The 27,120-nt window shown below is 41.5% G+C and overlaps 1 protein-coding gene across 8 annotated transcripts in view; it reads left to right on the top strand.

The window, feature by feature from the left end:
- The first annotated feature begins 1,790 nt into the window (after positions 1-1,790).
- The window catches only part of POU2F1 (POU class 2 homeobox 1), a 177,108-nt gene continuing 151,778 nt past the window's right edge, over positions 1,791-27,120 (top strand). For 3 of the 8 annotated variants that reach the window (XM_037023719.2, XM_037023718.2, XM_073221618.1), the window contains exon 1: positions 2,547-2,757. In XM_037023719.2, the coding sequence (XP_036879614.2) occupies positions 2,697-2,757 (61 nt within the window). In that variant the 5' untranslated portion in view covers positions 2,547-2,696. The other 5 variants (XM_037023721.2, XM_073221616.1, XM_073221617.1 and 2 more) reach the window with 5 other exon arrangements.

The following is a 27,120-nucleotide window of genomic DNA, read 5'->3' as shown; positions in this document are numbered from 1 at the left end:
AAGCCCTGCATTCTCTAAGGATAACTGCTCCTTTTGAGAACTAGTTCTTGGCCAGCTACTGGACCTTAGTAGAGTCTGAATGCTTAACCATGGGCCACCAAATTACCTTGAGACCTGAGCTGTCCATTATGAACTGACTGGGTGGGCTATGACTCATGAGCAGGTACACTACACTCTAGAAGGACTACTTGAGTTTTCTAATTTATACAGACAGATGTCTAGGGTACCTGTATGGGAATGGGTATTAATGGTATAGAAGGAATATAGTTAGATCAGACCTTTGGACTCAGACCAGGAGTTCACTGGCTCCCCTTGCTCTCAGGCCTTTTAGATTCCAGATCTTGGGACTTCTTAGCCTCTTTAATTGTGTGAGCCAATTTCTTATAAAAACTCTTTCATATATACAGTTAAAGTCATAAATACATACCTCCTATTGATTTTGTTTTTCTGGAGAACCCTGACTCCAGGCAATACAGGCAAGTTGTGTAATGTTTCCACATGTCAATTTCCCTATCCTGGAAAATTCGGATAAACAGAATTCCTACCTCCCAGAGTTAAGGATTAAAAAAGGAGTTAATACACATGAGTTTGCTGAGGTCAAAGCAGTTGGCAATGAGGTCAACCCATTGGCAATGAATTTGAAATTTGAAGCAAAAAGACTCAAAATACCCTTACTTTAAATTACTATCTTCTGTTTAATCCTTGTTTTGCTCTTTCTTTCAAAAAATAAACACCTTTTCTTACACATCTTACACATTTTCTATCTATCCTTTGACTTAGTAAAGCTTACGGCAGAATGCAGATGTTCATAAATATTTGTTGAATAAATGACATTATCAATTTTTAAAATAATCCTAACATATATAACTGTATTATTCATTATTTTGTATTCAACAAATATTTATGAGTACCTGCCATGCCCAGGCAATGGGCTAGCCCCTTGGCACTCATTTGGAAACATAAATATTTTCATTAAGGGGAAAATTAATCATTGATAGAGTCTATTTTATTTTTCTCTAAATTATTTCTCTTATGGAGGTATTTCTTCCTTAAATAAAAAAACTTATTCCACGAAAATTTCTTTTCATGGAAACAAAATAAAGAATGAATAGCACATGGCTTCAATTACTTCCTGAAAGTGGTGTTTATTTTTTGAAAGAAAGAGCAAAACAAGGATTAAACAGAAGATAGTAATTTAAAGTAAGGGTATTTTGAGTCTTTTTGCTTCAAATTTCAAATTCATTGCCAATGGGTTGATTCCGAGTCTTCCAATATAGTAATGTTGGTGAATAGAACTTGGGCTGTTATTTCCAGGTTAATTGTAACGCGATTAAAATTTGCATTTTCTTAACTGGCTATTGGTTGGCATGCCTTGAAATAATTAGATTAAGGGTAGCCCAATTATTTGGTTTACACAGTCATGCATACACCCTAGGGCTTAATTACCGTAAGTAAACCAATCCCACCCCAAATTTACAGGCTGCCACTGACAACAGCTTTAACCCTGTTAGCAGTGTAAGGAATTCGGTGAGAAAGCGAAGATCCGCGATGAAAACTTTAGCGGTTAATAACCGATGACTGTCTCTTAGACATCAGTTTTTCTTTAGTGTAGAATCTGCAGTTATCCCCAATTTAAACTGTACAGTCGTAATTTCTCTCTTTCAGACACACTAGCATTGAACTTATTTTCTTTACTCTTTCTCTCTCAAAAAACTGGGATCTTAGGGCTCTATTTAAGAATTTGTAAAATAGACTTGGGTCTTGCTCAGGGAAATTCACCATTAAAAATCAGAACTCTTAGGCCATGAGGACTCGTTACAAAGACAGGTATTGAACAACGGAAAACGTCTACTATCGTATTGACACCGAGAAACAGCGAGATCAAGTTCATGATGAAGCTGCTGCCGGGTTCGACGTTTCTGTTATCAGGTCACCGGCGTCCGGCGCTCCGCTGGGTTTTGGAAGACGTCCCCGGGCGGGCGGAGGGGCGGCGCTGCGCAGGCCTGGCTGGGGCCCAAGGTGGGTAGCGCTGCCCTCCGGGGCTGGGGGCGGGCCCCGCTCTGACCCAAACCGAGAGCGGGCGGCGCGCGCGGGCTCCGCAGGTGCCTGGGCACTGCCTCCACCTGCCCGCGGCCGGAAGTTCCCGGCGGGGCGGCCCCTCCTTTGTGTGACCGTCTCCGCGGCGCGGGCCCGCTCTGCCCGGGCTCTCTGCGCCCCCCGCGCCGGCCGCCATAGCCCCTGCCCTTGCTCATAACGCCGCCGGCCACAGGGCAGGCGGGAGGAGCAGGGGCTCTGAGAAGGCACGAGGGCCCCCCATTCCACCTCACGACCGGGCGACACTTGGGGGAACCCCAGCGCTGGGTTGGGGGGGGCGCATGCGCCGACTGCGTTTCACATGGAGCATACCGCGCATGTGCAGAGCCCAGGCGGAAAACATGAAGCCATGGGAGGACTGGCAGGTTGAGGGCGCTTCAGCTACGGAAGAGCCGCGGCGGCCGGGAGGCGCGTGCGCACGGCGCCCAAAAAGGTGGGGTCTTCCGAGGGGACGGCCTCGCACGCCCCCTGGCGCGCGCCCGGGGAGAGAAAGGAGCGGGAGGGGCGGCGAGGAGGGAGGAGGCGCGGAGGGCAGGCGGGGGGAGGGGAGCCGGAGCGAGGGAGGGTTTATCGACCGGGCGATTTTGGTTAAAATATTCAAAATGGCGGACGGAGGAGCAGCGAGTCAAGATGAGAGTTCGGCCGCGGCGGCCGCAGCAGCAGGTAATCATTACGGCATTTTACATATTCATATTCATACTCCAGCCCGGCTGCCGCGGCCCCCCCGCCACTTAGCATAATTTATTAGTACTCAGGATTATTATAATTAACGGCGGGCAGACGGGGGCCGCGCGGCGCCGAGCCCCCGCCGGGCGCCGCGCGGAGGGGCACGGAGGCTGGCGGCGGCCGGGCGGAGGGCAGAGCGGGCGAGGGGGCTGCGGCCGCCGCTCGCCCCGGGCCCAGGCCCCCGGCCCGCCGTCGCGCCGCGCGGGGCCGGGAAGCACAATGGGGGCGGGTTACATATTCATAGCGGCGGGCGCGGGCTGGGGGCGTGCGGCGGCGGCGGGAGCACAAAGCCGGGCGGGGGCCGCCGAGCCCCGCCGGCCAGCCGCACGCGTGCCCGGGGGGCGGGGGCCCGGCGCCGCCCCGGGGAGCCTCCCGCCGCCGCTCGGGTCACGGCCCCGGAACCTCGGCCGCGCCTGCGGGTGCCCGTGTGGCGGCCCGACCCTGCGGGCAGGGGTGCGCGGCCGCGGGGGCCCCGCCTCGGCCTCGGGGGAAGTTCCCGGGGCGGGCGGGCGGCTCCCCCGTGCGCTGCCTGGCCCGGACGCGCCTCTGCCCCGCGGGCCGCGGTCCCGGGCGTCGGCGGAGGCGCCCGCGAAGGCTCATCGGGGCCGCGCTCCCAGGCCTCGGGGGTCGGCGCGAGGGCCCCGCCAGGGCGGCCGACGAGCCGCCGGTCTTCCGGGGTGCGCGCCCCGGCGGGAGCGGCTCGAGCGGGGTCCCCTCCCGGCCGGTGGCGGTGCGCGCCGGGCGCCGGGTCCCCTCCGCGCCGCTCAGCCGAACCTCTCTCATTTGAATAATGTCTAATTCGGGGAGGTTTATATTATTGAAATGGCCGCCTGACTTTCCCCGCCTCTCATGTTTAGTAATTCAGACCTTTAATAACAGCCACTCACAGCCCAACGCCGTGTTTATATTTTACATTCGCCCCATGTGCTTTTGTGGTTCGATATGATTCTTTTTTTTTTCCTTGGCGATCCGCAGGGCTGTGAGATCAAACCCAGGCCGTGCTGGGAGGGGAAGGGGGGGAGCGAGGCCTCGGCTGCTCCAGCAGTTGCCTAGGCCTCACGCTCTCTGCAGCTTGATTTATTTACTAATAACCAAAATGACTCCCCCCACCAGCGTCCACACACAGACCGGCCCTCCGCGGGCCAAACAAACCCTCCTGGGGCCCCACCGGCATTAGACAGTTCCTAGCTAAAGCACCAACTGTGTCGTGTTTTGTTTTCTCATAAAAAGACTTTCTGACACTTTGCAGTAATGTCAGGCCTAGGGAAAGAAAGTCTGCTCGTTTTCAGAGGCGAGTGACACCTATTTTGGTTTCGTACACGTTAAGTTACTTTGTTTTGGGGACGGTTCTCCCCAGGCTATTGGCTTCTAACCCTCCACCCCCACCCCGTTAAACATTTGTAAAGATCTGCAGTATTTGTAAAACCCGTAGTTTTTTCTACTTGTACATTTTAGGAATTCTAGTTAACACTTCCAGAAGGCCTGTGCTGCGTTCCCTTTTCTGTGTCTTCATTCTGATTTAAAATGGGGCAGATGATAATTATTAAGGTCGTGCTATCCCTGCCGTAGGCGAGCTTATTTTAATTGTGGCACTCCTGAAAACAGAAGTGGGCTGTGTTTCCTTTGCGTGTTTGTGCCATGGTTAAATGAGTGAAAACGGAAGAAGAAACACAGGCATGTGTCTACCCTGACCTTGGAACTTACTCCTCTTCCAGCACACCCACCCCTCTTATTTAAGTTGGCAGAATTAATCTTATGTATTATGTAGATTTAGGAAAGTTGGTCTGTTAAAGGCAGACTGACTTTTGCTGTAGAGACGAAACAGTGATTTTGATTTTTTGTCTTTCCCTTGGTTAAGTTTTTTTATTTTGTATAGTTTTACAGTCTTATTTTGTACAGTTATTTTAAAAACAGTGTTGCTTCTCATTGGTCTGCTAGTTGAGGAAAATAACAGAAATGTTAACACCTATATATTAATCCTTTGAAATTACGGTATGGCCCATTGAGGTCAGGTGCTAGCTACATGTTTGGTGAGACATTAGTCTGCAGTTTAATTTGTAACACAATTCTAGATTGATGGGCTAAAAGTAAGCCAATTTCACATAATCCGTTCTCACCATTTTTCTTTCGCCCCCAGTTGGCAGGCCCTGAATGCAGCAGGAAAAAAATCTGTAGCTTTCGTGATAACGTTCAGGTGAATGACTGCTTCAAAGATCTGAAGCATGAGGTCGGATGGACAAAAAGCACTAATAAGATTTCATGCCTTAAATAGCGTATGTTTTTGCACCCAATTCCCAAGATGTGGTCAACCTGATGATGTCATTGGACAGAGGACAAGGTGCAGTTAATTTGATTTATTGTCCTAAGGTGAAGTGTAGCAGTGAAACCTTCTCATAGGGAAACCATTTATCTCGGGACAATTTCCTTTATAGCTGCAATTTAACCACTACCGAGGCTGTAGATATTTTATCTAAGATGATAAAACGTATATTGCATTTTACAAACAAAATTTCACTGATAGAATTTTTGTAATACAGAAAAGAATGAATAGTGTTACATGACATTATATTTTGGTTAGCTTTCCGTGCTGTAAAAATTCATTTTGTCAAATTCTCAGTTGGAGACTATGGGTTTTAAATAAATATAATCACAGAAGTGATCCATATGCATGCTTCTTTTAAATAGGGTCTTTGTGATTCCCTGAACTCCAGTAAGAAGCTGTGTGTCTTGCCTTGATCAGAGCATGCCCCGTGCTAAAGGAGAGATCATTTGCCTTGGAATCTATTTCAATGAATAAAGCAAAGTCGAAGAGAATGTGGGCTGTCTGTTCTTTTAGGTTGGCATTGTAGTGTTTAAAAGAAGATAGAATTCTTAAAGCAAACATATTCTTTGCAAACAGCTTTTTAAAAAATAATTCCGAATTTCTCTTTGGGTCTGCCTTAAATTAGTCTGGACAAGTTTGTGCTTTTTATTTTGACTGATTAGTGATTTTTAAAATTGTTCCATTGTGAAGTAGTGATTCCATGTATTATTTTCTACATATTAGTGGATCTTCCTGTTAGACATTTTCATCATATTTTTAAACTAGTCTATCTTAGAGTGACCCTTAAAATGCCTGGGAATGTGGTAGAATTGCTGTGCTTTATTCTCAACTCTAACTTGTGAGCCAAACTTGATAGAGTATTTTAGGTTACTTTTGAGCCTTCCTAAGATTATAACCTGTCTGTCTCTATTTGCTTCTGTCAGATGGCTTCCCACAGTTTTTGAGAAAACCCATTGTTACTTCCTTAACTTGCCCCATCTATTAACTTTTGAATTTAGGTCTTGAAAATTCTTGTGACAACTCACCAAATCTTTTTAATATTTGAAAGGGCCATTCTTCTGCCAAGCCATTAATACACACATAATTTTTCATCTCCTTTTCAAACTAAATTCTAATTCCTTTCATTTTGGTCACTGTCAAAAATTCCAATACTGAAGGACAAAAGTTGTGACTATTATTCACGTTTTAAATGGTACAGTACTCTGCCATATTTTTAGTTGTCTGCATCACAGGCAGTATAAAGCAGAATAAATAAAATGTGTTTCTCTAAGGTAATGGTTGATCTATTATTTGTCTGTCTGGTCAGCAGATTTTGGAATAAGTTTAAGGCTCGGAGTGTTAAATTTCTCTTAACAAGCCACCAAAGATGTTTAAAGGAGTCTTGAATATCTTAGGCAGGTGGGCCTACAATGATGCAACTGGAAATTTGAATGCTATCTTTCATAAGTGTTTTCATTAAAAAAGGACGTATTTGAAATTTCTGAATTTAGGGGTGTGTGTGCGTGTAAATTGTGTTTTTAAAATGGGTCACTTTCATGAATATCTGTTTCCTTTGTACTAGAAAGACTATATATTATGTAGTGGTGATTGCCTTATTATTGGTTATTTTTGTTTTTTTATTTAAATGTTGAGAACCCACATCTCTTCTTTCAAAACTTCTTCTTTCAAGGCTTCTTCTTTCAAAACTACTAAAATTAGTTTTTTTAAAATACTGGTGTGTGACTGTCATTAATTTGCTTTTATACAACAGTATCAGTTCAGTTAGTTTTTGTGATTAGTAGGACCTAACTGTGAAGTCTGATTTTAACCAGGGACGCGTTTTCCTAATCGAAGCAACTACATTGACTGTTCAAATAATTATTGTTTGCAGACCCGAACAAGTCACAGACAAAACGTGGCCCTTTCTGGTCGCCTGCATTCTATGTCCGTTGCCTCCTTTAATGTTACATGCCTGAGCAAAAATACTTATTTATATCTTCAAGGAAATCTAATACTAGCTTTTAGATTGTGGATTTGATTGTTACACATAGGCCTTGCTAGAGTTTCTGTATCCCTCCTTTATGAATTCTTTCCTCTTCCTTTTTTTAGGAAATTCTTTGGGCCAGAATTTTGCTTAGTTGTTATCTTTATTGCTTAAAAAAGATAAACATTTTTTAAGTGTAATCAAGGTTGAAAGAGATCATAATTACAATTCACAGAGAATAGCTGCTCCTTATCCATCTTTTGCTGAATGTTTTTGCACATTATTGACATTTTGTGAATAAAGATAATTGAATAACTTTGTAGGTTTGTATTTCTTAGGAATAAATTGGTTTGTACTGAAATATTTTTTAACTGTGTTCTAAACTGGCAGTGAGCCCTTGTAAACCCTTCCAGCAGTAATAGCAATGGAAACAAAAATAGCATGAGTGGAGCCATTGCCTGACTTACTGATCCATTCACAATATATTTAGAATTTGAAATATGGGTATTGTTTTGAGTTTCAGAACCTCTGATTTGAAGAACCTCTCTACATATAATCCACATAGTTAGAGTTCTGTGTGTTTTTACTGTATGTTGTTAATTTATTGAGCACTAATAGAATATCTTGTTTATATTCAGTGACTGATATAGCTCCTTTTTTTCTTCTTCGTAATTTTTTTTTCCAGTTAAGCGACTAATTAAGTTTTCAGTGTTGCCTAAATTTTTCTGACAGGACTAGTAATGAACAAAAGAGGAATCAGCAAACCTCTAGATTTTCAGATTCTCTTTTAAAGTACTGTCCAGGAAAGGATATTCATCCAGAAAAGGATACAAAATATTAATTTAAAAAGAGATAATATGGAAAGCACACAACTAAGCTCAACATGAGTGTTGGTAGCTTTACTTAGTCTGCCGTATTGGAAGTCATTTCAAGTACAGTTTAATTTGTGTGATTTATTTAATGATTCTCTAACTTTATGGGTGTTTATGTTGGAATTATAACAATAATGTATAAAGTTAAATCAATAAAATAATAATAATTATGGTGTTTTTTGTATGTGGGAGGGTGGGGACTAGGGCCCTTTCTTTGCCAAAGAAGATGGAAGCAGGAATGGCTGGGACCAGAACATTGTGTTGTGTATGTGAATCAGCTTGTTCCTATTTAGCATGGGTCACCTTAAGATGGAGTACTGACTGGCTTTTGTAACTTACAAAGGGAATATATTTTTTAGTGAAAATTGGCTTACCTATTTTATTGTTTTGGTATGCTTATTTTATTGTTTTTGTGTACTGATTAATGAAAAAATGCTTTTTTGTTGGCTGGCTGATACTGCAACAAGCAGGTTTATTGTGATCAATCTTTTAAAAGTAGTTATTTAAACACATTTCTTAGCTTACAAAATATATCTCCTGTGTACCTGATCCTATGCCAGTTGCCTTTGGGGATAACCAAGGTATGTAAGACTGCTGTGGAGGAGTTGGTATGTTCACTTAGCAGTTATATACGTTTCTTAAAATGTACATAACTACATATTAAAACATGTAATTGCTAATGATGATCAGAATAGAGATCAGGGTGTGTTCAAGTTTGTAGGACCCAAAGCACCCTAGAACCATTACATACAGTAGAAGGTAATTGAGATACAATCTATCCTAAAGCCATTACAGGTAAGAAAATAGTCTCGCAGCAATGTAGTGACTTACCAACGGTCTCCTAACTGTGGAGTAATGGATGAAAGCTCTGGAATTCTGACTTTCAGTCTCCTCCCCATGTCCCCAGTTTCTCCCTCTGCCACATTGCTGCTAGTCTGAGAAGACTAAGTAGAAAGTGTGATTTAAGGATGAGTTTAGAAGGGCAAAAAGAATTTAGAGAGATGGGAAGACAGGGAAAGGTATTGCCCAGGAGCTTGTTCAAGGTCATGCTGGAGGGGAAAAGCGGGGCCTTTGTTCCACATGTAGAGAGGTTGTTGGAGGTTTTTGAAATGAATTCTGTGATAAAGGGGAGGTTTCAGGATTAACACGGTGGTGTGCGAGATGGTGTGAAATGGGGGGGAGAGGTTGGATCCGTGGAAACCAGTATATAAACATTGAAACATGTGGTTTTGTTGACTGACTGCTTCAAGTTCTGTTAGAGATACAGCATAGTAAGACCATTACCTGACCTCAAGAGGCTTTCAGTCAGGTAGTGATGTCATGAAACAGATAATCCATGATAAAGATGTTGTCAGACATCACATAGGATAAGGACCTTTGGGAGAAATTCTTGCCTGATCTTTACAGTAGCAACTGTTTTATTTCTGACTAGTGGTTTTTGTTTTTAGTCTTCTGGACACTGAATTGTCTAATTGAATTAGGTTCCTTTTCAAATCAAACTTAAATGTTTAGACCAAATTATTAAACGAAAAGGTTAGGTAGGCAATCATGGCACACATTTTTCTTAGACTCATTCCCAGTTCCATTTTATGTCCTTACCTTTTGTTTTGTATTTGTTTTATTGCTTCCATCTTTAAACTACTGTTCTTTTGTGTTTTATGTGGGCTACCTTATATCCTTCCTGGAGCAAGGTAGGTATAAGTAAAATTACCACAACCATGACATAATGATAATGTCTGCATTTTTATAATGCCTTGAAATTTACAGCAGCCCTCTCATTTTCATTACTTCAGATGGCCCTTTCACGCAGTATTATTACACCCATTCCGTAGTTCAGTAAAATAAAGCCCAGATTAGTGACTTGCCCAAGGTCATGTGCTTACAGCGAGATCTCCAGGTTGGCTCTTGCTCCGTGTGCCCTGGGGAGCGGGGGAAGGCAGGATGGGGAGCTCTGAGGGCCCGGTGTGCAGGGAGTTCAGGCCGCATCTGCTCTGCAGTGGGTTGCCGTTGGATTTTTTTTGTTCTGGGCAAGCCATGATCAAAGCCCTCAACTTGAAGTGTTTAGCAGCTCGGCAGACTTACGGGGGATGCCGAGGTTTTGAGCTTCGATGATCAAGACGAGGGGCATGAACAGAAGCAGGGAAGTTGGAAGGTGGAGCCATTTGGGGCCTAGGCAGTGAATTCAACCTTAGGCGTGAAGTTTGAGGCTTGATTGGCTGGATCTTACTAGTTTATAAATTACTGTGAAAATCAAACAAGTTTTACTGGATTAAATGTGTGGTAAACAGATACTGAGATTGAGATTTATGCTCATGCCACTGTGTGTGTGGTCTGAGCGTTGTAAATTCAGGACACCTCATTTTGACTTTGACGCTGACTTCCGTGGCTGTTTCAACAATCAGATGATGGCAATACCAATTCTAGTTAGAGGGATGCTGTGGGGAGTAAAAGAGTAATAGCAGAAGCATGTTTAAAGTACTGGAATAGTTTTTCTTCCATGAGCATACGAGTAAAATCAGCAATGTGATTGCTGGTGCTGCAGTGGAGGAGAAGCTTTAGCTTCGGATTTTCTGCGGGGCACCTTGCTCCGGGTTGTACGTTTCCACGTGCAGCCAGCACCTTGCAAGAGAGTTTACTCCCCTGGTACTCTTCCAGAAGCTTTATACATGCTTGCAAATGCCTACTTGTTCTTAATTTCAAGACTTCTTCAAATTCTTTGTCTAGCCCCCACCCTTGCCTGTGCATTCTTATCTTTTACTGTACTTCCTTAAAGAGCATGACTCCACAATCCACCCAGGAAGTCCCCTTAATAGGACCACCATAAACATAGTGTTTCTTTTAACAGGCTTTAATTTTTTTTTTTAAATCTCCCTGAACTTTGTGTTAAAGAGCTGATGTGGGAGGGTGGCTGTATTTTATTCCTGGACTCTCCTCTCCTCCTCCACAGCCCTACCCCAGTGTGAGACAAGGGACCCGAAAGTGAACCTGTGCTGTGGTCCAGCAGGCATCAGGGATGCCCTGTGGGAACCTTTGCTCACGTGCTCACATGGTGCCCTCTGTGGGTAAAATTGTAACATTTCCAGAATATCTCGCCTGGCTTCAGTACATCTGCATATCAGTAGGTGTTCGGAGGCGGAAGAAATGTGGCTTTAGTGCAGTTGCATCATTCCTCAGGTGGAGAGAAGTTCACCTCTGTATCAATGGGTAATTGCCTGGGCTGGGAGGGCTTATCTGTGCCTGAGAGGTGAGGGGAGGGCTGGTTTTGCTGCTGCTGGAGCAGGAGAGAGAGGTGGGCTGGGCTGCAGTTTTGTAAGCAATAAATGGGTTTTAAACTTTATTTCTCCCTTTGACTGATTACGGTTTTTAGAGGTATTTTGCCCCAGGATTTCCTCTCCCCGGATTTACACCCTCCTTTGGGATGTCACGGTATGTGACATGGTACAGTGAAAAGACACTGGTAGAGACCTGGATTCTCCATCAGTAAATAGCTTTGTGACTTCTGGACAAATTACTTCACTGATTTTTGTTTTGCATTTGTAAATAAGGAGTTTTCAGACTTTTCAGAGCCACTGGAATTCTTTTTAAAATGAGTATTAGGCAGAAGCTTAATGTATAAACAGTGAGAGTGTAGCGATTGTGATTGAAATGGGTGTGGGTGGGAAAGCTGCCTCCTCCGCTCTTCACCTCCGCCCCCAAGGCCCTTTCACAGGCTCCGTAGCCCTCCTGCTGGGCGCACTTGTGAAAACTGTTAGCCTTGTTTATCATAAAGGACCCGTCTATCCATACTCAATCTCCACAAATACCTCATCTCAAACCTTGGTCTTGTCCTACTTTCTCTGAATTTAGCCCTTAATTTAAGTTCATTTCATCAGTTCATTATACACAGTCTTATTTTCTTCTCTAATTGAGTTATGTAAGTAAATCATGTCTTCTAAGAGCCTTGAGAGCAGTAACACCCTGCTAGGGACAGAATAGACATTTAGCAAGTAATGCTCAATTGATTAAATTAGTTCTCAATCTTTGCTGGGGTAAGACTTGCCATGGAACTTGTTTAGCGCCCAAAGGCCCAGGCCTCCCTCTTAAGTTTCTGATATGGTAGAGGTCTAGCCATCCAGTTTCCACAAGCTTTATTTACAAATGATTCGGGAGCACTGAATGGTTTACTTGTTGCATTTCAGGATTACTGCTTGGAGTCTTCAGCCTGTGGCTCTCAATGCACCGAAGGCCCCAGAGTAGAAAGGCATCTATCTATCTGGACAATAGGAACCTTGGAACTTTACTGTGTTCGTAGTTCCTATCTAGGAAGTTATTTGTTCTGCTGCTGAAAAAATGACTTAAATTTTTGGCCCATAGGATTCTCACTGAAAATTGTGGATTCCTTTCATACCTGTTTTTTATTTTTATGCAGTGGAATTCTTTAAAGACTTCTTTTGTGTGAAGACCAGTAAACAAAACCTTTATTTTGAATAGCTGGCTTTCATCTGAATACCATTTAATAGACAAATTAAATATAAATAGAATATAGGCTCAGTCCTTTAGCAACAAAGCTAAATCGAATGAAATGGGTGGCAGGGAAAGTGACATTTAGGTTTTCAACTTGAAACATGTTTCTGGAATGTGAGTGGACAAGGACAGTAAGCTTATCAGGAACTGCAGTAATTCTCTGTGTATGACCTGAATTATAGTCAACCAGCCTGACCAGTCCTTCTGCATTCATTTAATTCAATAGATGACTATAGAGCTGCTGCCATTCCTTGCCATGCACCCAGCACTGAGCAGGAGCCGTGATGAGAGAGGTGCCATCGCTGTCCTCTCAAAGCTTACCATCTGCTGGGCAAGTCACACATTAACTAACATAGTCCATGGAGCAAAGTAAGGGCGATTCAGAGCACTTTGATAAGTTAGTGACGTAAGCATAAGGTAGGGACACCTGACGCGGACAAGAGGATTTAGGAAGGGATCTCTGAGGCAATGATGTTTACCCTGAGACAAGAAGAGGACTGCGAGGTGATCAGTCCAGGCTGGGAGCAGGAAGTGGGATTGAGAATGTGCTAAGCGAAGGAACACTGTATGCATAATTCTTGAAGCCAGTGTAAACGCAATACTTTGAAGGACTGGGAGTTCAGAATGGCTGGTCCAGGACAAGTAAGACCCAGCTGAAGAACGGAAGGTGACTTTCAAATTATGAGGCTACTTTCATTATCTTTGTCCTTTTTAGTGGCCAAATACACAGGCAAAGTTTGTGGAAGAGAGTCCACACTTTCCAACAAATGTATTAGTTTCTAGTGGTGACAATAATAAATAACATTACTGAGTCTTGGTTCCAGTTGCTGGACTAAATGCTTTACGTCCATTTTCCTGTTAATCACAATGACTCCGTGAGGCATGTACAGTCGTCGTCATGTTTCCGTGCGAAGCTGCGGTTTAAAGCGGCCGAGTGGTACCCCTCGGCCCTGGGCCTGCTGGGCTATGGCGGTGGGCAGCTGAGAGCATTGCCGTGCTCTGAACCACTGGCTTCTGCTTCAGGTCAGTTGAATGATGAAGTGTTTAGCAGCTTCATTTCGGGGTTCGTCCTTTGCACTTGCACAGCGCACAGAGCCAAATGGGGTGGTCCGGGAGCAGCTGTGCCCTCAGCACTGCCTCTCAGTTTGGAGAGAGATGGACCACTGATACCAGAGCTAATGTTAACCTAGCATTGAGGACCTCCAGACATTGATTATAAAATATTTTGCAGCTGTTTGTATACAGTTTGCTGATCCTGGTGACTTATAAATCCTGAACATTTTGGATTTTTATCAAGAGTTATATTTTAAACAGGCTATTTGCAGATGTTACTGTTTGGGGCAGTATGTAATGCAGATGTAAATGTCCAGATCATTTCTGTTTGGGGCATCATCTGTAGTTTTTCATGACCCAGTTGGTTAGATAGGAAATTCAGACTTAATGTGGTTACACATATTTTGATTAACATGTGTTTAAGATACTTTAATGTTTCTCAAATGAATTGTGACCTAAAACTGACAGGCAAATGTGGTGGGTTTGTTTACCACTCCCCTTCCCCGCTGTTAAACCAGGGGTGTCGCTTTTGGTTGAGGAGACATGACAGCATATTATTGTTTCTGATGAGAAGTCAGTCATGTAATGGTACTGGTGTTCCTAATCATATGTGCCCTGTTTCATTGTTACTGTTTGTGTCTGAAATACTCTTTACACTCCCTTGCTGAAGCCTTGTCCCCGTTCACCCTCCCCGCGGTGCTTCCTCAGGCGCTCAGCTGGAAGGGTGTGTTTCGGCTGACTGTAATACATACGCATTCGTAGGCCATTCACTGTTGGTCAGAAAGGAACTGGTAGAAGTCCTCTCTGATATTACGAGAGACATCTGAAACTTCACTGTAGCTTAAGAAGATGAATTAGTAACTTTATGAGTATTGCTGGAGGACTTCTATGAATACTGCATGGTGTGATTTCAGGGGATTAGACTATAGTGTCAGAGTCCTTGCCGGCTCTTTAGGCTGGGATCACATCTTAGCAGCTGGGTGCAGCCATAAGGGCAGGTGATACCTCAGTGATGGAGCCCCTTTCCTGGAGTGCACACATGTATATGATGTGCGTTGTACACACATCCACCCTCAGTTCAGAGGTGCGTGTCTCCTCATGTCGGTGCACAGAAGTTTGAAAAGGAGTCATGGTATCATAGTATAAATCCTATTATAACTTGCCTTTTTTCTTTTTTCTTTTCCATGGCTCCCTATTCATTAGGATTTGCCCAGGTAAATATAATCAGTCTTTTTATTTGGTGGATGTAACCTCTGGGTAATTTCAGAGCTGACCGTTTTTTTTTTCTTTTTTCTTTTAAGATCTCTGAACTTCAGTTGAATGACTTCTGGTGGCATAAATAATGTAATAAATTGTTGAATTATTACTTATGGTGGCTGTAGCTGATCAGAGGTGATTCTTAGGTTGATCAGAGAAGCCCACTGATGTCCGCAGAGGGGCAGTGCTTACCTTGCATTTTCTTACCAAACTGGAAAATACGGTCTGCAGGTTTCAGTTCTTCAAAAACGAACCTAACCTGCCTTTTTTACCTAACAATTTTCATACACATTCTTTTACATCTTACCTCATTCTTTTTGCTGTACAAGTATTTTATTGTACTGATGGACCAGCCTATTTACTTGATCCCTTTTGAAGTATGTTAGATTTTTTCCATAGTTATAAGCATCCATCCACAGTGTTTTATTTTTAAAAGATAAATTCTTAGGAATTGAATTGTAGGATTAAAAAATTACACCTTAAAAAATCTGTACCTTTCAGATTGCCCCTGAGAGAGGTACCACTCTATATTTTTATCTACAGTATGTATTTTTTATAGTATTTAATAGTGTCAGTTTCCCCACAATCTCTTTAACTTTTTTGCTATTTTAATAGATGAAAAATATCTCATTTTAATTTTCATACTTTAGAAGTTGGCCATCTTATTAAATTTTTCTTTTTTTGTGTATTTTTCAGATGTAATATAAAACGATTTCTCCTTGTTTTACTGTACTTGTCCTAGCTCTTTCAGAATACTTGTGGTTTTCCTGAAAATTTATAACTTATTAAATATTCTCTTTCCCTGAGAAACCCCCCAGCCCCACCCCAATCTAATTAATTCCTATACCTCTTTCAAGAAGCAGCTTAGGGATGAGACTAGAGCTTGGGGCACCCCCAGGAACTCTTAGACATTCCCTGCAGCCTCCTCTGTTCACCTCCCGGACCCGCCCAGAGTGGGAGTGAGATCTGCCCTGTTTCTGTTTCTGTGGGTCCTATTTAGACATCTGTCTTAGCACGTTCAGTTGTTGGCTAACTTCTCTTTTCCAGAATAGCTTAAGCTCTTTAGAGGCCAGGGACTGCATTTCATACCTGATAGTTGGCACATGCTTGTTATGGATTTGGTGCTCAAGGTATATTTATTGAATGATTTTTTTGGTTATTAGATTTTCTTCTGTCAGTGTACCTCTGGTGGCAGAGGAGAATGACCTTGTATCCTTACGAGAGCCTGGGGCTATTGCAAAATGAAAAAAATTTTAGATGGCCCATATAATCTAAAATTATTCATTGTAAATTCTCTATTCACTTCTATACTATGTTGGTGCTTGTTGTTTATTTCAAATATTTAAACTATTCAACTTGGATTAAATTTACTTTCCAGGAAGACACAGATGTTCATCCTGTGGCTTTGAGTACCCAAGATCCTTGGCATCTCGAGCTCCTGATAACGGAGCAGATGGAGTGAAAAGAGCACTGGCCCCACACGGACGCGGTGTGGACCTTGACTGTGCCCGTAGCGGCTGTGGGCCAGCAAGCTAGTTACTTAGCCTCTTTGTAGTACTTTACAGAATAATCTGTTTCATTTAAGAAGCTTTATTCCCAGCCAATATTTATTGAATGCCTGCAGTGTGCAGTGCACTGTGCAGTGTTGAGTCTGTGGTTGCAGAGTGCGCGCCGCTTGCCTTTGTGGAGGGTTCCATGTGCCAAGGTTCTCTCCCTTGTGACTTACGCATTTGCCTGCCTTCCCATGGATCTGTAGCAATTTCCTGTCCACTTAGCAGAGCTTCAACAACAGCCAAATCTTGCTTATCTGGAACCAGCTGGCTTGCAGACCAACCATAGTTTAAAAGAAATAGTACATTTTTGAAAAGATAAAAAAGGATCAGCAAAAACATCTACATATTCTAACTGATCTCTCATTGACCCCTGCATGGTAACCACTGAATGCCGGATGCATTTACTCCCTTGGTAGTCGGGTGCTTTCCTTGCAGCCATCCCTTAGCTGTTCATTCAGAGAGGGGGCAGTTGCAGAGTCTGGGTAGGGACAGGTCAGCTGTGGGCCTGGAGAGCAGAAGCTGCTACCCTTGCACAAAAATGTTGCTTTTAGTAGAGGGGAACTTGAGTGAGCATAACTTTTTCCTCTGCCTGCTGTTAAGATATTTTAATTTTTTAATCAAATATTTGGATGGGAGGGGAAAGGAGGAATGGAAAGATGATGCAGTTCGGGCAGTCTGGGAGTTAATTCACCACCTAAAGAACTGGAACTGACAGGACTGAACCTAAAATCTTTTTAGTGCTGGATTGAAGTGGGTTCTAACCTTCCAGCATGCTTGGGGTTGTCTGGGGCCTGGGGAGTAGGAAATTTAAGGCAGCTGACAGTAGTAAGGAGGGAGGTAATTCAGCTTCCGAGTGGAGATGACCCAGCTGTGTTCTGTGTGAACCAGGGGTGACACACAGCCCAGTGGCCCTGTGAAGTCTGCTGCTGGGGAAGGATGACGGCAGCCTTGAAGGGCAGGAGAGCCTGTCGAGCAAGAACATGGTCATGCATGTTGTGCAGTTTACACAACCACCTGGACTCCCTGGGTTATTTAGAAAGCTGAGAGGTCAGTGACCCCAACTGTTGTGTGGTAGGGTTTTCCCTAATATTTGGGGGAGAAAAGAGCTTAGATAATAGTCTGTCCACATAACACCCTGTTGGCCATTTTTTGTCAAGAAATTTTTATGTTTAGCAACTGTGTGTTATTTTGACCATTTTGAGTATTGCCTATGGAATAATAAATATCTCTAATACTGTATGTGACTTTAACTGCACAGTAAGAGTATACAAAGTCACCTTTTTCTGTTATTTGTTCAGTTTCTGTAAATACAAATATAACTTTGATATTCTGTCATCTTACCTCTGCTCTCCTTAATTTCCCTTCCCCGTTTCCCCAGTTAATTGAGTCAACTGGTTTTTATTTTTTAAAACCATATATCGTATTCTCAGAATCTTTCCTCTCCCTTGACTTCTCATGTGATTTTTTTTCTGACTCCTTAAATTTAAAAAGAAAGTTCTCCTTATGGTATATTGCAAACTTTATCCATTTGTTCCATTTTGTTAGTGCGCCCAATTTAAGGGGACTTACAGAGATTCATAAACTATGGCAAGAAATGCAAAATAAAAATATAAAAGAAAAGAAAAGGCCTAAAATAAAACTGTAGTATTTGCTTTCAGTGAAGCCCAGGTATTACTGTGAGCCTCCTAGTAGATGGTGCCTACAAGAAGCCCAGCCAGTCTCTGTCCTTACCGTTTGAAACCAAGCAAACTTTGTTTTAAGAGGGGCACAGTTCCTGAAACTAAGATCAGAAGGAAATTTCTCCTCAGAGGTCCCGTGTCAGGACCTGTAACAGAAGGAGCAGGGTCTCCGCCGTGCTCCTGTGGACGCCCAGCGCCCTCCGTGCTGTCGTGCTGCCCTGCGCAGCCACAGCCGCTGGGGCTCCACAGCGTAAGCACAGGCCCTTCGGAGCCGGGAGGGGAGGGCGTCCCAGCAGCCACAGGCTGGAAGGGAAAAGATTTGGGAATAATTAGAAGGACGGAGACACCGCGTATCCTTTAGGCAATCTTTCATAAATATTCTTTCAGGGTTCTGTAGATGATAAGCTCCGTGAGGATAACAATCTGTTTTGTTCACATTAGTACAGGGTCACTGGTACAGTGTAGACCATTAGGAAGTCTTTCCAGAATAACTGTTGGCCTGCACTAGGCTTGAACTTAGGTTTGGTGGTGCTTGTCATTGAGAGCAGAGAGCTTGGTCTTGCTGAGGCATCCTGCCTGGCTGTGCAGGCTCTCCGCAGAGCCGGCTGGCTCTTGCTCACCGACTGCAGGGCAGACAGAAGCAGGGACGTGCTGCTGGTGATCCCCCACGACTTGTGCTGAGGACTTTAATTGCAGAGTGGACAGGACTCCTCGGCCACTCAGCGATGCGTTATCTCACTTTAGGAGACCCCAAATTTTAGTCGATAAAGTTGTTTAATGATCCTTCCTTGGTCAAAGCCAAGGAAATTAATTAATTATGATAATTAACAGGAGGGCATACCTTCTCTGCTGGCAAGGGTGTATTTTGCCCTGAACAGGGCCTCGCATATCCTGAAAATTTTCCTTCTCTAGGCTTCCCTTTCCTATTCTTAGTCCAGCACACTGTCCTCTGAAAACATTGTTTGCCACTGATAGAAAGAGAACAGTAGGTTAAATAGTCTTCAAAGATGTTTTTAAATAAGTGGGAAAGGTTGAAATTTAATATTTGGATTATTTGTGAATCTCAACTCCCCATGTTGTATTTTTTTGCCATACTGTTAAGGCATAGTTAACTCACGGTTATAATAAATATGATGCTTTTCTTGTGTAGTTTTTGCTTTGCCAGAGTTAAAAGAACATAACTAAAAGTGCTCTCCACAGGCCACGATTCAGGTGGTAATTGTAGTGCATACTACAGGTGTACACACATGTAGTAAACTGCTGTGGTGGCTTACTGGTTGTATTTTGGCATTGTAGTCAAATTTGATACTCCTTTCCCACCTTCTCCTATTTTCATTCTAACAGGTGCTAAGAATGCTAGAAGCAGAATACATAGCCCCTGAGCACCAATATGCTTTGAAAAGTGATCACTTTGATGCAGACGTGAAAGTTTTCTGTCAGGCACTAAACCAGAGTATAGGAGCCTGGAATGATTGGAATGGACATTGGGTAGAGGGGCCAGGTGGTAAGACAGTTGGCTATCCATTTGAAAAAAAAAGCATAGTAGGGTTGTGCCTTATACACAAATGAATTCTGGAGAGATTAAAGATTTGAATGTCTAAAGAAAAACTCAGAAAAGTATGAGAACAAAAGTAGGAATGATGCTTATTTAGCTTAAGGGATGGAAATACTTTTGATGTGACACAGATCTTGAGTGCCATAAAAGGAAAAGATAGATTAACTATGTTAAACATTTAAGGTTTTACCTGCTAAAAGACTACAAATATAATTAAGATATGCATGGGAGGAAATATTAGTAGGCTATATGAAAGATAGTTAATTTTTCTGAATGTATTAAGTACTCTTAGACCATGATAAATGTCAAACATCTCACTAGAAAGAAGGTCAAAGTGTATGAATAGGCAATTGACTTAAAATAGGAATATAAACATACGAGCCTTAAGAGCCTCAGCTGTAAAGACAGAACCTTCAAGTCAGAAAGATAAAAGGGTGGAGAAAATGGAAAATGCATGTTTTTGGTAAGGTGGTGGGGAAATTAACATGTCAGGGAAAAGAACAGAATTGAAATTAATACTGGCCATGATGTAGAGGTAATTTAGGCGTGTTTTATGTACTTGTAATTTTATTGCTCTAAAGGAGGAAAAAATATTTACAATCATGAAATAGTTATAAATAGAGAAGGAATTCCTGCCATTCCTGATTTAATATGTAGGTAAATAGATAAATGATATTATTTGTATGCCTCACCTAATTTGTTCCAAGATAAGTGTCTCATTGATAATTGAAAGTCAGCTGTTGTTTTAACAGCTTTTCTTGTGCTCTTGCACAGACATCTTCAATAAATGCTTCCAGTGGACTGATGGTCATTTTTTGCAGTGGTTTGAAGCCAATCCCTAAGAGTTTTTCAACATTATGTTTATGGAAATAATACATTCTTATTCAGAGCTCAACTTCTGGAACTTCGGCGTTAGGCACTCCTTGTTTCTTAATGAAATTGTCACCCAGGAGATGGCAGTTAACTGGCTGTCCTCCTCCTCCCCTCTTTGCCCATCTGCTTCTCATTGGCCAGTGTAATGCAGTAACCTTAGCAGAACCGTCTCTGCTGTTCCAAGAAAGCTGTTGTCCTTGACAGGCATGACTCCAGAGGGTCTGTAGAGTATTTTTTCTTGTGCTAGATGGAATAACTAAACATTTTGTTTAAATAAAGAGGTTATCAGAAATCTTGCCTCTAGCTGCTGCTGAGTGTAAATATAGTGATGTCAGCAAAAAGTTACCTGAGCATATGGAGTGGTGGCTGTTAAAAGAATTTGAAAGCAAAATTTTCTGGGGATAAATAAGATGACAGCAAGGTTTGTTGCTTGAGCTGAAAAATTAATTAACAGCTTTGGTCGGTGATATGCTTAAGATGGAATGGTTCTGGGTAATATAAAAAACAGGTTATCAAGTTTGTTTTTAGCCCATATGCCAAGCACTGTTCTGGGTGTTTTACGTGAATTTAATCTTCACATCAACATAATGATGTAGGTGTTATTGTTACCTCTTTCTGTAGATGTGGAAATTGAGGCCCAGGGAAGTTAGGTCATTTCCCAAAGTTAACCTAGCTAGAAAGTGGTTGACCTAGTTTAGAATAATTTAAGGATATTGACTCCAGGTTTCAGCTAACTTCAGTTGTTTTCCATATTTGATTGGTTAAGGAAAATATTTATAGCAGAAATTCTTTGTTATTGTCAATTTTAGAAATGAAGTTACTATTGGGTGGCAAAATATTCTCAGAAATAATTATGCATTTAAGTGCTGTTTGCTCCTTCACACTTTTGTAAAGTATTGTGATGAACTAAGAAGCACCAGTTTAGTACTTTTTTCCTTTTGAAGTTGAGGGATCAGTTCTGAGACGTTCAGTCTTTCTAGTGACAAAGGAAATGCCCTGAATGAATCGTTCAGCACTACGAACAGCGGTAGAAGAGAAGCCACGGGACGTGGATACCTTTGACAAGTGTGTGTGTTGGTTTCTGTTGGTACCTCACGGGCTGCTTGCCCTTGATGATTCGGAACCATTGTTAAAGCTGGTATTTGAAAAACAGATGAAAAGCTGATGGCATAAGAACCCAAATACAGAAAGACTCCAAGACCAGCTTTCTCATGATGGTGACATGTAGAAGCAATAAATGCTTGAACACATTTTACAAGATAGTGTAGCTATAAAACTGGCTGAGATTTTGTCCTGACCTAGGTGAGAGAAACACATGTATGCTTTCTTCCATAGCTTAACTTTACTTATTTAGTCTTTATGTAAAATTAACCCAAATCAGGAGTCACAACATAACCAGTTTACATGGACCTGACTTTCCATATTTGGAATGCTACTTGTTTTTACTAACAGTGTAACAAAAAGTGAAGAAACTTCAGGAATTTGTGCTAATTGTTTTGCAGTGAATTGATACTTGAGGTACAGTAATATATTTATAATATCTGCTTTTGCATAGGATAAATATATCTGTACATGTATAGACACAATTCAGAAAACAATGTATCAGCCATATATATTAGTATGCAAAACATACGGGCAATTTTTTTTTCTCTCTCTCTCATTCCTTAGTCTCACAAAATGAATTCTATCTTCATTTGGCTCAGTTGAATTTTGAGGAAGTGTCTTAGTTGAGAAAGGATCTGTTGTTTTTTAGTGCCATTGTATAACTTAATGTTCACCTGCTTCTATTCCGTGTTGGTCTATTTTATGTGTTAATATGGGGCATTATTACATGATAATTAATACTGGTCCAGGTATCTCGCTAGGCTGATGGACAGTGACTGCAGTAGGGCGTGGGGGAGGGACTCGATAATATGGGTGAATGTAGTAACCACAATGTTGCTCATGTGAACCCTTCATAAGAATGTGTATCAATGATACTCTAATATACAGGGGAAAAAAAAACACAATACTGGCCCAGGAATCTGACAAATTGATGTTTGAATACCTGACTAGTAATTTTCTTTCTTCAGCAAATATTTCAGTGCTACTATGTTAAACATTATTTTAGGCACTTAAGAAAGCAGAGGCTCTTAGAAGTTATCTGTAAAAATCCTTCCTACCATAGCTATGTTTAAGATTAAATGAGATAATGTACAGAAATTGATGAGCACATTGCCTAGAAATTGGGATCTATAAATTTTTTTCCCCCACCCTGGAATCCACAGATTCTATTTCTTCTTATTATCTTCAAATCTTTTGATGACTTGGAACCTTCAACAAGTGCTATAATTTTTAATGTGTCATACAAATTTATAAACATACAAAGGAAATGATTAGCCATATTTGACAGGGCTCCTTTGATTTAAAAATGTCAATAAATAAGCAATAAGCTGTGGACAATAAATGTGTTAGAATCAAGTAAAACAACAAAGTCAACACCATGTTTAATGTTACATATTTTTATTCCTTACAAAGTAGATGTTAATTTCCCTCTTAAGTTCTCCAGTTTCAGGTAATCATTAGACTTTGAGCTCCTTGAAAGCAGAAGGCAAGTTTTGTAAATTTTAGTACCTGATTTTAGCATAGTGTTTAGCTCATAGTGAATACTGAGTAAATATTAAATTATTTTCTTGAGTCAGTTTCAGGATCGACAGCTTTCATTTTAATATTCCCATGTAACTGGTATAGTAAAAGACACAGATTTTAGCGGCCAAGACATAGAACCATTTCTTCTGTTGCCCCCTTACCCAAATCCTATCTCAAGAACTGAATTGTGTCCGCCCGTGCTTTCATCATTTGCCCGTCTCCTGCTCGCCCTGGCTGAGGGAATCCTGAGAGCGGAAGGCCCTCCCTGGTAAGGCTTGCTGAGCTGAAGGGCTGGGGCAGTTTGAGAATACAGCTCCTGGGGCTTTGGAATTGGGAATGCATTTTAGGTTACAGGACAGCACGTAAAGAAAGCTTTTGGCTCAGCTGGGTCCTGCTACAGTCTCTTAAAAGTCAAGGTATTGGCCATATCTGCGGTGTCTTCTGAAGGTTCAACTGGGGAAGGACCTGCTTTCCAGCTTTCCAGCCCTCTCACATGGTGGTCGGCTGGATTTGGTTTTTTATGGACAGTTGGTTGGAGGCTGCCCTCAGTTCCTCGCCCCGTGGGTTTATTCAGCTTGCTTCGTCACAGCAAGCACACAAGAGCAGGAGAGTGTGCCAGCAGGAAGGGGTGAGGAACGGTAGAGTCACAGCCTTTGTGACCTGACCACAGAAGTGGTTTCTCCTCCCTTTTGCAATATCTTATTTACTAGAAGCAAATTACTTGGTCCAGCTCACATTCAAGGGAAGGGGACTGTACAAGGGCCCACAGGTAACCCAAATATTGGGAGGTGGGGCTCCCTGGGGCCATCTTAGAAATCTGCCCACCACAAGCCCTCAGGAATTTGTAAGAGTGTAACGGGACCCTAAGATACAAAAGCTAGACATGTATTAAATGGGTGGAATGTGTGAGAAATAACACCTTTAAAAAGGGATTCTCCAGGGCAAGGTCTTGGGCCTGGGGAGTGAAAATGAAAGGAGGAAAGCCTCTCATTTGTCTGGACCTACCTCATTTTCTGAAGAGAGGGATCTTCATATTACACATTGTACACATAGGTCTTTTCTCGCTGCGTCTTTTAGAAAGTAACACAGATGTGACAGGGAGAATAAAGAATGTTAGAAAAACTAAAAAGTGTCTGAAGCGTGAGCTGCCATGAGAACACAAAGCACAAATTTTGTTTGAGTTATTGAGATTTTGTTATTAGTAGGAAGAAAGAAGGCATCAACATCAGATTCTTAGGGTACTTGATTTGACTAAGATGGGAGAATAGCATTTTTCTCAGTTTATATTACAGTTGTAATATTTGTGTTATCCTGAGGGATATGAGAAGCCAGAATTCTTGGTTTCTTGGCCAAGTTTTTAAAGGTTCCACTGCCAGTTTTGCCACTGTCTACTGTGGTCTTAATCTTTTTGGGCAAAATTTCTTCATCTGTAATATGGAGCCATGGATTAGATGATGGAGAAAGTTCTGTCTTTGAAATTCTTTAAGATGGCCTGGGTTGGAGCATGGAGAAAATGGATGGCCAAATCTGTGATAAGCAATGGCTAGTAGCAAAATTTCAGAAATATCAAGTTTCTTTAATATCTTTTCTGTCATCTCTCCTTTATCTTTTCCTGTTACCTCTTTTTCCTCTTATTCAGGGCCCACTCAAATAAAGACAGTGAGGCTATTAATTTTGCTCTAATATTCATTTAAGCATTTTATATTATAAAACAGAATTTTCAGGTCTTGGTCGCAGGTCCTTGTGTCCAAATTTTCTTGAGCATTAATGCCTGTAGTTTACAGGCGGCTGGGAGAGAAAAGGAGGACATAATTTTGCAAAGCAGAAACAAAGCAAAGCTTTTTAAAAAAGATCTTTATTTGTATGTTAACCCTCTGGGAAACTGTAGAACTCAACTCTAAGGGTGAAGGAATTTTGGGTAATAATTTTAAAAATAGTTGCTGAAGTGTTTCAGATAAATTCCAATATGGCTAAGGACAGTATATGACCCAACTAATTTCTACAAACTGTGATAAAATTTCATTGTAAAATTGTTTATATCAGTTGTTCAAGCTGAACAAGAAGGCATATTTTTCATTTTTATTCCTTTCTAAATGGCAAGACAAAATAATACTTTTTGAGAGTCTTAGTTTATTCTGCTAACAAGTATAAAACCAAGCAAGGTGATTGAGAGGAATATTGTCAGCTAAGTTATATTCTTAAATGATGATTCACATATAAAAATAGAAATAATATAGACATGATACTGCATTTAATAGCATTAGAAAAATGAATGATTTCAGTGTTTGATATTTGGAAAGATACTTTAAAATGTTTCAGAATATAAAATGCAGTTAGATATATAGTTCAGGAAGGTCCTCTAATGACACTGCTAATCTTAGTTGTAATAAAGGACAGTTTACTTGTATGGCCCTCTTCCTTTATATATCCTTTCTAGAGCATATGCAAGAAATCTGAAAATACATTGTAAAAAAAAAAGAAAGGAATTTAAGAAAGTGTAGCTTGTTCGAGTTGTCCCTGGAGAGATTTGTCAAGAGGGAGGATTAGAAAAAGCGGAAACTGAAGATAGTATAGTGATAACTCAGGAAATCACCATAATACTAGAGTCATGTGCCAAAATTATGTTTAGTAAATTATTTTGTTTTCTTGTATTTTTAAAATTTCAGGTGAGAAAAGAGCTGGCAGCAGAAGAGCCCTTCTGTCAGAATTGTTGAGAACATTGTCACTAAGTTACTTTGTGCCCTTCTTATGTCATCTAAGAAGGATGTTTGAGACCCTAGATAGCTGAGAAAAGGTTCGCTCCCTTGAGGAGCCCACCTCTGCTGCGCCTCCACCCCGCCCTCCCGCAGCGACGTTCAGAGCATTTCCTCTTTACTTACAAGCAAATAATGCTTATTTACTAGCAAATTTTACTTATTTATATTCTAAATTTATGCTTCGTTTAATCTTCCATCTCTTCTTAATTTCCTTATTTCTGTGTTCTATACTTTTCCTTTGCTTCAGAAAACACTGGATGAGGTTGTTATAAAATTTTTGATGAGTTGAAAAATTCTCAGCCTCACAATTTAAAAAATACAAATTACAGTGACATTGAGAAGCATTTTAATCAAATTATAAGAAATGGAAATAATGATTTTCAGTACCGACTGACATGGATGCAGTGGATTGAGCACTCTCGTATCTACTGATGGAAATGAAAATTTATATAACCTCTGTATAAAACCTTAAAACATCCCAGTCTTTTGATCCAGTGATTTAACTTCTTGAATACATCGTAAGGAAGTTCCCCAGATTTGGGGAAAGCTTTATGCACAAAGATGTTCATATCATTTTTATTTTTAAAAAGGTCAAATTTAAAAAGAACCTAAGTGCAATTGTTAAATAAACCTTATTGATCTGTCCACTTGATTGGAAGGAGTAATAACATGTTTAAAAAAACATCAAAGTAAAACCATAATGCTAGCTAGCATGTTGGGTATCTCACCAGCCAGGCTGCACCTAGGCATTTTCTCTTTTACTCTTCACAGCAACCTGATGGGACAGGTACTTTCATTACTCCTGGTTTACAGACTGGGGACCTGAAATAACCTGTCTGAGATCACCCGGCTACTGATTGGGTGGCACAGCCAGGGTACAAACCCGAGAGTCTAATCTCTGTAGCCTGGCCTTAGGGCCACTTCCATGGTGCTTCCCTAATGAGAAGGGATTTGGAGGGAGCGAACTCCTAAAATTTAATAGAGAGTGAGAACAAACGGAAGATAATATCTGTAACTTCCAGATCTAAAAGGGACTTCAAGTCCCAAGGCTCTCCTCCTTCCTTTAGAGGAACTAACCGAAGGTCTTACAGCTAAAAGGAGACTCCAGATTTTAGATTTCCAAGTAAAATGTTTGCTTTTATATATCTTTTTAAAAATTGGAGCTTAATGATTTCTGGTTCTCCTAGCACTACATAAAATACAGGAAGACCATCTCTTTTATTCCTGTTTTGCTTTTATGCTAATTTCTTCTGTCAGAGTTTTGTCTGTTTTTCATAGCATCTCA

The sequence above is a fragment of the Manis javanica genome, chromosome 14 (genome assembly GCF_040802235.1).
Source record: "Manis javanica isolate MJ-LG chromosome 14, MJ_LKY, whole genome shotgun sequence".
Taxonomy (NCBI): Eukaryota; Metazoa; Chordata; class Mammalia; order Pholidota; family Manidae; genus Manis; species Manis javanica.
Note: the sequence above shows the minus strand (reverse complement) of the source record. Positions and strands in the feature narration are given on the sequence as shown.